General features: G+C 42.5%; 1 protein-coding gene across 2 annotated transcripts in view; it reads left to right on the plus strand.

Annotated features, from left to right (window-relative positions):
* Window positions 1-4,413: 4,413 nt before the first annotated feature.
* The window catches only part of SAYSD1 (SAYSVFN motif domain containing 1), an 11,728-nt gene continuing 4,021 nt past the window's right edge, over window positions 4,414-12,120 (plus strand). Inside the window, exon 1 of one of the 2 annotated variants that reach the window (XM_017515284.2) lies at window positions 4,414-4,732. In XM_017515284.2, the coding sequence (XP_017370773.1) occupies window positions 4,526-4,732 (207 nt within the window). In that variant the 5' untranslated portion in view covers window positions 4,414-4,525. Of the gene's footprint in view, window positions 4,733-9,692; window positions 10,217-12,120 lie in introns of those variants that run through there. The other variant, XM_017515286.2, reaches the window with a different exon arrangement.

Below are 12,120 nucleotides of genomic sequence, written 5' to 3' on the forward strand. Positions count from 1 at the left end.
GGGGAACTTAAAATGTTCTTCTTGGGTATTGGGTATGTATGTATTGGTTAGCATTTGCTGTGTAACATGCAACCACAAATTGCAGTTAGGTAAAATAAGCATTTGTTTTCATACATTTTTGGGTAAGCTAGGGGTTAGCTATTTTTGGCTGGGCTCAGTTGGGCAGCTTAGCTTTAAACGGCAAGTCTCTGGGTCAGCTAGGTGACCACAGCCTAGATGTCTCTCATTATTCTTGGATCAGCTGGCCAGCTGTTGCAAGTTCATCTCATGGAAATGTATAATATTAAGAGAATTTACTCAACAGGACAAACACACTTCAAGCCCCTGCCTGCGTAGCTTCTGCCATCCTCCCATTTGGCCAAAGTAACTTGCATGGCTGAGTTTGCAGTCAAGGAACAGGGAAGTATACTCTGCCTTGTATGGCATGGATACAGAGAGGGGCATAGAATTGGGATCAATGACTCAATTATATAACGGGAACTGTATTAGTACATCCTTGTACTGTTATGAAGAAACACCTGAGACTGTGTAGTTTATAAAGAGGTTTAATTGGTTCACAGTTCTGCAGACTGTACAGAAAGCATAGCTGGGGAGGCCTCAGGAAACCTACAATCATGGCAGAAGGTGAAGGGGAAGCAGGCAGGTCTTACATGGCCGGAGCAGGAGGAAGAAAAAAGGGGCAGGGAAGTGCCACACACTTTTTTTTCCGAGACAGGGTCTCACTCTGTTACCCAGGCTGGAGTGCTGTGGCATGATCTCACCTCACTGCAACCTCCGCCTCCTGGGTTCACGTGATTCTCATGCCTCAGCCTCCTTAGTAGTTAGGATTATAGGCATGTGCCACCACACCCAGCTAATTTTTGTATATTTAGTAGAGACAAGGTTTCACCATGTTGGCCAGGCTGGTTTCAAACTCCTTGCCTCAAGTGATCCACCTGCCTTGGCCTCCCAAAGTGCTGGGATTACAGGTTTGAGTCACTGTACCCAACCATGCCACATACTTTTAAACAACCAGATCTAGTGAGAACTCTATCACAAGAAAGCACTAGGGGATGATGCTAAACCATTAGAAACAATACCCATGATCCAATCCCACTAGGCCCCACCTCCATACTGGGGATTACAATTTGACATAAAATTTGCGTGGGGGCACGGAACAAAATATATCCAGCCACAAGGCATGTGAGTATTTTATTTATAACTTATATGTACGACACATACACATTATATATGTTATGTATATGGCATACACATTATATATGCATAAAATTTGGTATTTACAAAATATTTCATGATAAAAATTAATTCACACATTAAGTACAATCTGGGAACCCTTTTTATTTAGTAGTCTCATAATCCCATCCAAAGAGGAAATGAAGCTGGCTTGGCAGGAGTTGTTCTTCATGATTGCCTCTTTCAATTTTTCTTTTTTCTGTTCTTTTAAACTCTTCCAAAAAGGATTTAAAGAGACTTACCAGGCACCAAGAAAAAAGTAAATTCATAACAAATAAAACAAAGCAAAAAGAAAATAAGGTTTCCAAAGCAAGACAGAGCAAGAACCACTTTAGCAGTGGCCTGGATGTTCTCTGTTTGCCTCTTCTGATCCTCTTTCCATCCTTCTCCATCTGTTCTAGGCTCTCTGAAGGGCTCCTGTGTCTCCTGGCTTCTCCTACAGCTACAGGGCTCTCTGGGTTGGAATAACGTCTCTGTCCTACTGCTTCAGGCCTAGAGACAGGTACCACTTCCTGTGAACCATCCTTTGCTGGCTTCCTTCATCCTGCCACACCTTTGTAACTAACTCCTTCAGTAAGCCCTTCTTTACGCTTTGTGCCAGGTTTCCTGTCAGGGACCCTGACTGTGACCGCCCACAAATCCTATACCTTAATTCTATATGCCTGCTTGATGCGAGCCTAAGGTCTTAGTGTCATTATCAAGTGGGAGACAAAATCAGCAAAAGAATCCTATCTCTCAAGAGAAGCAGACATACTCCTGACACCAAAATGGGCAAGAAATTTTCTCTGTGGTTGCTCAATAAGAGAACATTGCGGTGTAATAACACCATTCTTTTCTCTCACAAACCATCTCTAATCCACTCAGGGCTCAGTCCTCAAATCGTTTCTTATCCTCACTTACTCTTTGATCTTATCTAGCCTCATAGCTTTAAATATACACATTCTGATGACTCCCAGTGTGTGCCTCTGGTCCTGACTTTCCCCTCAATTCATTTTCACTATCTAACTGCCAATTTTTGGATATCCAGTAGGCATCTCAACTTCTTTGTATGTCCAGAACAAAACTTCCAATGTTTATTCTATAATTCTCTCCTTCCAGTGTGCCCTCATTTCAGTAAAGGGCCCCAGCATTATTTGCTTGGTTGCCCAGGGTGTGTGTGTGTATAGGGGTTGGGTTGGGAGTGGGGTACTAATGGAAGAAATCTGTCATTTTTTTTTTTTTTTTGAGATGGAGTTTCATTTTCTTGTTGCCCAGGCTGGAGTGCAATGGTACAATCTCGGCTCACTGCAACCTCCGCCTCCCAGGTTCAAGTGATTCTACTGCCTCAGCCTCCCGAGTAGCTGGAATTACAGGCATGTGCTACCAGGCCTGGGTAATTTTGTGTTTTCAGTAGAGACGGGGTTTCTCCATGTTAGTCAGGCTGGTCTCAAGCTCTTAACCTCAGGTGATCCTCCCGCTTTGGCCTCCCAAAGTGCTGGAATTATAGGCTTGAGCCACTGCGTCAGTGTCCCCCACCCCCCATCTTTTTAAAATAGCAACGAAGTCTTGCTATGTTGCCCAGGCTGGTCTCAAACTCCTGGGTTCAAGCGATCCTCCTGCCTCAGCCTTCCAAAGTACTGGGATTAGAGGCATGAGCCACTGTGGCTGTCCCTATCATCCTTGATACTTTTTTTTCCCACATTCCACATCCAATCCATCTGCACATCACATTGGCTCAGACTTTCAAAATATATTGAGATTCTGACCAATTCTCATGACCTCAATCACTACCACTCTAGCTGAAACTACCACAGTCTTTCTATCATATTTATTCCTAAGTGGTTTTTCTTCTTCTACTTTTGCACCCTTCCAGTGTCCCACCTCCATCAACCAGTACAATCCTTTAAAAATCAGTCATATCACGTCATCTCCTGCTCAAAATCCACCAATTGCTTCCCACCACACAATCTTTACCATGGCCTACAGGACCTTACATGCATGATCTGGCCCCCAGCATCTTTATTTTCTATCATTCTCTCCCTCCTTCCCTCCCTCTCCCTCCTTCCAATCCAGTCATAACAGCCTCCCTGATGTTCTGTGAGCAGGTCAAGCATGCTTTTTGAGGCCTTGGGACCTTTGCACTTGTTTCCTCTGATTGAAGCAGTCCTGTTCAGACATCTACAGGCCTTACTCACTCATTTAAGTCTATGCCCAAATGACAAACCTTCAGGGAGGTCTTCTCTAAGTACCCCCACCACTGCTTACTTTGCTTCACTTTTCTTCACAGCACTTATCAGTAGCTAAAATGACATGAAATACTGGAGTGTAAGCTCTGTGAAAACAGTTTTTGTTTTTTCTTTCATCCCAGCATCCCCAGTGCCTGTGACTTGAGACAGAGAAGGCCCTAGGTAAAAGTTTTGTTAAATGAATGGATGACCCCGTTCTAGTCTGTCTAATTTCTCCATACAACCTCAGCCAGATCCAACAAATATTTGAGTCTTAATTACGTGAGTGGCACTTAGCTAGATGCTTAGATCTTTAAGAACGTATAAAACAGCCCCTAACCTGAACTGTGTCCTTTTGGGAGGGTACTGATTGGGAGAGGGCACAAAGAAGCTAGCAGGGTACAGAAATGTTCTTTATCTCCACCTGAGTGGTACACAGGTGCAGACATATTTTATGTTTCACCATAGTAAAAGTTTTTAAGGTTCTGACGTATCTAGACACAAAACCAGACAATTTCCCAGCTTGGCAAGAGTAACGATGGAGCTGCACAGCCTGCTTTGTGAGCAGTGATAAAGTCACCTTCCAGGTACTAAGATTGGCACATCCTTGATAAGGGGAAAAGGGTACGATGTAGCCTGTTTTTCTTCTGAGGCTGGAACGTCCTAGAGATCACGGGCCTCTCCCATGCCCTGGAACCGTCTTCTCACTGTGGCGCTCTTCACTGGTGCCCAAGAACAAGACATCGCGAATACAGCATGCCGGATCAGTGGGGACTCGAGCCCTTAAGTGAGATGGAGCAAGGCAGAGCGGCCCTCGGGAGAGGGACAGTGGGGCAGCCCTGTGCTTTAGACTTGGCTTGAGGAGGTGACACTGTGTCCCCGTGAGTGTTAAGCGAGGACAGCTCGGATACACGCGGCCCACTAGACGTCACACACGAAGCGGACGCGAGTTACACCAACGCGCACGCGCAGCAGGGGCCTCTGCCACGCAGGCGCACGGCGGCGCAGCGCGGGGCGAGCGGACGCCAAGGCGGTTGAGCAGGCGGGCGCGCGCCCCCTGCCCGGCCAACGGTCGCGAGGCGCGCGCCATGGAACAGCGGTTAGCTGAGTTTCGAGCGGCGCGGAAACGGACGGGCCTGGCCGCCCAACCCAGCACTGCCAGTCATGGCGCACAAACCCCGGGAGAGAAGGCGGAAGCAGCAGCGACTCTAAAGGCAGCCCTAAGCTGGCTAAAGCAGTTCCTGGTGTGGAAACCTAGGCCCGCGAGTGCCTGGGCCCAGCCCGGCCTAGTTCAGGTGAGAGGACGGAAACCTCGGCCCCAGGACCTGGCCTCGGAGCCACAGTCGAGGGCGTGGCCCTAGCTGCAGGAGGCGGGGCTGCTGGCGCCTTACGTGCCCGCGCTGTTACCGGTTTTGCCGTCTTCTTTCCAGCCAGCGACCCAGCAGCTCCTGATTCCAGGCAGGAAGCGAGGGTCGAGGGTCCTGGAAGAAGGCACCTCTGCCCTTGAATTATTCACCCCAAATTGAGTTATCGTGAAGCCCAGCGGCTTTGGGAAACCTCTCCACAACCAAGTTGAGCCACAGCCCTCTGCTAATGGAGGGTAAAAGGTCTTCTAATTGGCTACTGATGAAAAGTAACAGCAATTAAAGCTTCATTTGATTCGCACCTGGGGCACATGCGGCTAGTAGCCCAGTTAGCCTGTGACTTAGAAATGCGTTAGAATACAAAATTTACCAAAGTGTGGTAGCTGTAACTCGTGGTAGTGGCAGAAGCTTATTCAAGTTCAGTAGTGAATGTTCAAGACAAAAACAACAAAAAAATTTGATTTAGTATGATAATCTTTTCACAATTATTGTAGTAATCTCTTTTGCAGCTGCCTTTAATTTGCATCCTTTTGTGTTTTCATTTAGTTTTAACTCATCAGTAAAATGGTAAGGTGGCTTGCAGTGAGATTGAAATACCTATGTGGAAATACAGGACAGAACATATCAAGGGATAAGTGCTTTGTAACAATATGTGCCAAGTGCTTTGTTCCTCATAAGTGTAATGGGAACTAAAAAATTCCTTTTCAAATTAAAATGTACTGGAACAGAAATATACCTTCCTCACCTTAAAATTATTTCCCTTAAGTTCATCTATTATTGCACAACATTTGATTTGAGGGAATTTTTAAAAATTACTGAAACTATTAGTCTCGATATTCTCAGTGGTATACAGGATTCCAGCTGACTCGCAGAAAGGTGAAAAGAGCGCAGCAGAGTTCAGACAATCCATTTCCTTGTGTGCAGTTTGTGTCGATTGTCTTTGGATAATTTTATTGTTGACTAGAGCTTTTCAAGTACAACAGTTGCTTAAGATTTTAGAAACCATTTCCCTTATTCTTTTTCTCTCTGCAGTTAAAAAACAATGTCTAACCCACGCAATGAGGTTTTGACTGTATGTCTCATTTCCAAAGGAATATGACATCATTGAGTTGAACCCAGAGAAACTGAACTCAGAGAAAAACTTCCATTATTGAAAACTCAAAAGCTGATGGCCAGACAAAAGGATGAGAGGAAATGCTGGACCTCCAATTTCTTGTTAACTACTGTTTTTCATAAGGGACTCCGCCTTAAGCTCATTTTCATTGCCTGTTATCATTTCTGGGTTTGCTCTGGTGTGAAAATTCTCATTTAATTTTTTTTTCTTCAGATTCTGCCTCTAGTTTAGAAAAGAAAAATTCTAATTTACAATTCATGTCAGATAATCTTGATGGCACACTGTGGCCTGTCAGAGATTTCACTAGCATTCTATTTTTTAAAATTATTTTAAATCTTTGTTTTTTTAATTGAAACAGCTTTGTCGAAATATGATTTACATACTGTAGAATTTGTTTTAACATATAATTCGAATATTTTTAGTAAATTTACTGAGTCATGCAACCATCACTGCAATCCAACTTTACAATACCTCCATCACTCCAAGAAGACCCCTCATGCCCGTTAGCAGTCACTACCCATTTCCAACCCCAGCCCCACACAAACGTCATTCTACTTTCTGTCACTATGCATTTGTCTCTTCCGGATGTTTCATGTAAATGGAATTATACAGTATGGTAAACACATTTTTCATCTATTTTTATATTCAACTAGGTTCAACATGTAATCATAACCAAATGTCTTTTTTGATATTTACTTCTTCTGCTTTCTCTTTTTCATGCTGAAACAGTCTTTTAAATGATTACATTCATTGATTAACTCCTTATTTTTCTTTTAGAAGGACATCATCTTATTCAGTCTCAAGACAACATCCTTGGATATTATCTTTTGTTCATCATCCTCTTTCTTCTAAGCACCATCTAATTGTTGAAGCAACAGATTTCAGGTCATAGTTGAGATACTCTTTCCTCTACGTAGTCCCGCTTTCCAAAGGATTTACTTGGCTTAGGTCCTTTTGTACACTTTATAAAACCAAAGCCTTTTCTCTGAATTTCTTGTGTCATGGAGTCTACTTTTTAGGGCATTGAATTTAATTCGAGCTTCAGAAAGTTGTTCAGTTAGAAACTCATTATCTTTTAGCTCATAAATACTAGAACTCATTTTTTTTCTGGTAAAGAAACATCTTGTGCTCTCTGGAAAGCAAGTTCTAGGTCTCTTTTTGTTTTTGCGCTTTGATCACGCTCTCTCATAGCAGCAACCAATCTAGCATGGAAAGACTCAACTTCAGCTTCCAGTCTTTCCTTGTTTTGTTTCCCTTCTCCTGTTCAGACTTGAACATTGTATTCTCAGCTTTGAGGTCATTAAGCTGTTGGGCATACTGGAATATTGTTTTTGTTAATGTTTTTTTATTTTGTTTTATAGTCTTTTGAAGATTATCGTTCATTTCTTTAATAATTTAATGTCCCTAAAATATTTCTTTTCCTTTTCAAGGTTCTTACTTTTTATTGTGCATACTTACATACACAATAAAGGCAATCTCTCTCTTCAACAAGCAATTTTCATGCATCAGATCCTTTTTCCACAACTATTTGAAGTTTTCCTTAAAGCCTTCACTTCTATTTCTAGTGATCTGATACCGGTTCAAGCTATTCTTTTACTTCAACTTCTTTCCTATGTTGCTCCACTTTCCTTTCTAACTCTTCCGTAATTTTTTCATACAACCTATTAGCATTTCTTGTCTTCTCATCTTCTTGTTTTAAGGTGCATTCAAACTGTAGAATTCTTGTTTCCATTCCACTTTTAGATGTTTAACTGTGATTTCATTTCTTGTGTGTTGGATAGCTCCTTCCATAATATGCTAAACTCAATTTTCATATTTTTATTGTCTAGAGTAAGTTGTTCACCAATACTTTTTTTTAAGTTCCAGTGACTTTTCACAGAAATAAATGCATTCTGAATTTCCATTAGGATATGAGAATCATTATAATCCATTCCAAATTGCTTAATGAGCATCATCAACTTTTTATAATGAGGGTAAGTTTCCTTATGATTCTCTGAAGCTGTTTCAGATGGCCAAGTTCGGTCATCAAGTTTATCTCTAAATGTGTTTGCTTTTTGACCTTTTTATTTGACATTTTCTTTGGAGGCCTATCATATTCTCCCTTCTCCTTCTTAGGAAATCACTGATGGTAAGTTTTCCCACTCTTTCTTTGTTGAATTAATTTATCATCATCAGCAGTAGATGTACTATCATATAGGTTTTCTGATGCTTTCATCTTTTTAATTTGTGCTTCTTTCCAGCTTCTTCAACCTGTGGCTATTTATTTTCACTTTCAGGCTTTTCTTGTTCTTCCTCTGAGGTCACTTTTACTTCTTCTTCTGCTCTGGATGTTTGTACATCCTTCCTTTCTACTGCTTTCTTCACAACAGAATCTTTCAGTGTTAGGCTTCAAGGAAGGATGTTTTGCAGGAGGCCCTTCTCCTTTTCCATTTATTGTATATTTTTTCCTTTTTTATATGAAGGTCCAAGTAAAGACTCTGAAACACTCAGGGATACACTTCTTTGTAGTAAAAGTCAAGTCTTCATCTTCTGATTTAGGGCATGAATCAACACATTTTTTTGAAAATACTGAATGCAGATGCTTCAGAACTCCCAGAATCTTTGGCACTTCCTCCTTCTTTTTTCAAACTTGCATTCTTCTTGGTTGTTTCTTCTGGATTGTCATTTGAAGACCGTTTTCAAGTATCTTTTTGCAAATGTTGCAAAATTTGTTGTGAGTGCTTGTCACACCACCAGAAATAGTGTAAACGTAGGCTGTGTGTTCATACATATTCTTGAGTAAAGAAAATATTTTGTTGAAGAAGAATGCTAACTATACCTAAGAAGCTATAATGTACAACAGGTATGAGGGCTGTTCTTTTCAACCTATCAACAGCATATACATTTGCCTGTTTCTTCACTAAAATTCCACCTTTTACTGTGTTTTGCAAACTACAACAAGTAAAAGCAGTGTGTTTCCATCCTTGTTCTAGCACTTCAGTATTCACATGGTGTGAAGGGAGTTTTTCTGCCAGTAGTCTAGTCTCATTACAGACAGTATAGTAGAGAGCAGTGTTGCTGTAGACATCCATAAGATCTAGTTTGGTGCCATGTTCTAACAGAATGATGACACAGGTCTCTTTTTGGCAATGTACAGCCTTCATCAAAGGCATCTTGTTTTGTTTGTCACCAATGTCAACCTCATATTTTCAGTTTAGTAGAACAGTGACCACTTTTACATGGCCATTGGCACAGGCCAAATGTAAATCAGTCTTGTCCATCCACAGATGAAGTAATGCAGAAATTTCAGGATATCTGCGCAATGGAATATTCTTCAGTCATCAAACTTCAGAACATCTCATCACTTCCAGCAATGTGGAGAGAGACCTGTTCCCCCACAGATGAAGGGATACAGAAACTGTAGTATTCATTCACAATGGAATACTCTTCAGCCATACCATATACTAAAATCATATCATCTGGAGCCACATGGTTGAACTTGTCCATCCCTTGATGAAGGGATGAAAAAAACTGAAATATATATCCAGAATGGAATACTCTTCCACCACAGAAATGGATGAAATCCTATCATTTGCAGTCATGTGGAAAAACCTTTTCATCCACAGATGAAGGGATAAAGAAACCATAGTGTATGTACGCAAATGGAATACTCTTCATCCAGAAAAATATAATGAAATTACATCATTTGCAGCCACACTGTTGAACCTACAGGACATCATGGCAAATGACCTGTCCATCCATAGCTGAAGGGATAAAGAAACTGCCACACAGGTACACTACGGAATATGCTTCAGCCATAAAGCTTCGGGAAATCCTGTCATCCACAGCCATGTGGAGAAACCCAGAGGACATTAGGTCCAAAGATATGAGCTTGGTAGAGAAAGTCCCACACCTTTTAATCTCAGGCATGGAGATTCAAAAAAAAACCTTTATCTCCTGTCCATCCACAGATAAAGGGATCAAGAAACTGTAATATATATACACAAAGGAATACCCTTCAGCCATCAAAATAACCATGTCATTTGGAGCAACACAGATGAACCACAGAGGCTACAGCTGCCTTGTGCCACACCATGGATAGAAGCCACCATGGCCTCTGTCCAGGCCGAGCTCTGACCACAATGATGCCTCTGCCCGCACCCGGGCCCCACTGTGACTGACGGTGCCCTTGTACCTTTTCAGTAGTCATTGATGAGAAAGCATCTACATCTTCCTTCCCACTACCAGATTTTGCTTGAAGGAAAGCAGTTTCCCAAAATAATTTTGTGACAAGCCTCTACCACATTAGGACAAAAATGCTGGTAACTGAAAAAAAATTCCTACAGAAGCTTTCTGCTTCCCTCTCCAGCCATATCTCAGGCAAGCCCCCAGCATACCACCCCACCACAGGGCCCATTCCCCATACTCATCTGCCACTCCTGAACTCTAGGCCTTGGCTCAGGCAGGCCTTCTGCTCAAAGGCTTTCCTTTAGAGTTGCCTGGCTAAGCATAGCTTTGCCTCACCCCCCAAAATCTAATAATCATCTTGAATTTTTCCCTTTCTCTCACTGTCGTTCATTCATTCAACAGAAAGCTTGTCATGCGTCCACTGTGTTCCAGCTTTTGTCCTAAACCCTGGGAGACAAGTGTGATTAAGATACGCAAGTCCTACTCTTGTACAACTTGCATTTGAGCTTGGGGCAGCAGGGAAGGGAGGACAATAAAACCAGATAAATGCTATGACAGAAAAAAGATAAGACCAGTAGATTGTGATAGTAAATTAGGGGTGAAGGGAGGAGAGTACTATTTTAAATCAGCTAAACAAGGAGAACTCACTAAGAAGGAGACAGTTAAGAAGGAGCCACCCTGGCAAAAACAGACAAAAGGAAAGGGTACATGTGGTGGCATTTTTGCTGTTTGTAGTGAGGGGGCCAACCCGGTGATATGAGGGGAAGGGAGCATTCCTCTCAGAGGGACTCACAAGTGCAGAGGCCCTGAGGTGGGAAGCAGCTTGATATTTGAGGAATGGTAGTGCCTTCCTTGGACCATGCCTATGTGTGATGTAACAGTCACAAACAGTTCTTCACTAGCTTTTACAGCAGAAGGGAACTGGTACTCAGACAAATTCCAGATGAGGCAGAGGAATGTCTGTGACTCTCCTCTTCCTTATTTGTTCCCTTTGTCAGTTGGTTGACTACCCCCCACCCCCACCCCGTTCCCTCTAGCTCCCTAACCCTTCTCCTGCCATCCCCCATAAAGACCGCTAATTAAATAAAATGGGTTTTGGAGGAGACCATCCTAAGATCCCAGACTGACCTAATCTCTGCCTATCATTAATAATATGACTTTAGGGAAATTACTTAACCTCTCAGTGTTTTCTTGTCAGTAAGTTGGGAATAATAATGCCTGCCTTCTGGATTACAAGGGTTCATACATTTGAAGGCTCTCAGTAAATGGTGGCATAGGAGCATTCTTCTTTTTTACTCCCTAAATAATAAATTTAGTTTATTGTTAATTTCAACATGTATATTCAAAATGTATTCTGTGTTCATCAGTCCATTATTTCCATCTGATTGCTGTCACCACCCTGGTCAATGTCTGGCTCTCTCTTGCTAGCTCTCCTCCCCAGCCTTTTTGACACCAGGGATTTCATGGAAGACAATTTTTCTACCAGGGGGCTGGGGAGAGATGGTTTCAGGACAAAACTCTTCCACCTCAGATTGTCATCATGAGTTAGATTCTCATAAGGAGTGGGAACCCTAGATCCTGCTATACATGCGCAGTTCACAATGGGGTTCATGGTCCTATGAGAATCTAATGCCACCACTGATCTGACAGGAAGTGGAGCCCAGGCAGTAATGCTTGCTCACCTGCCACTCACTTCCTGCTGTGCGGCCTTGTTCCTAACAGGCCACGAACCCTTACGGGTGCAGGGGTTGGGGACCCCTGCTTCAGATGACAGCCAGAGTAGTCTTAAATGAAAGGTGGATTGTTAGTTCCCTGCTTAGACCTTCAGCTGTTTCCATTTCCAGAATCTTCACTGCAGCCTGCCTGGCTCTACTTGATGGGACTCCCACCCCCCTGCCCTCCCTCCTTAGCCCTGTCATCTCATACTACTCTTTCCCCTTGCCCAGGACACTGACCAGATGCATTCTTGGGCAAGAATCACTGTGCTTACATGTCAAATCTGAAACAGACATTTCTTTTTTTTTTTTTTTTTTTTTTT

Source organism: Cebus imitator, unplaced genomic scaffold (assembly GCF_001604975.1).
Source record: "Cebus imitator isolate Cc_AM_T3 unplaced genomic scaffold, Cebus_imitator-1.0 Scaffold546, whole genome shotgun sequence".
NCBI lineage: Eukaryota > Metazoa > Chordata > Mammalia > Primates > Cebidae > Cebus > Cebus imitator.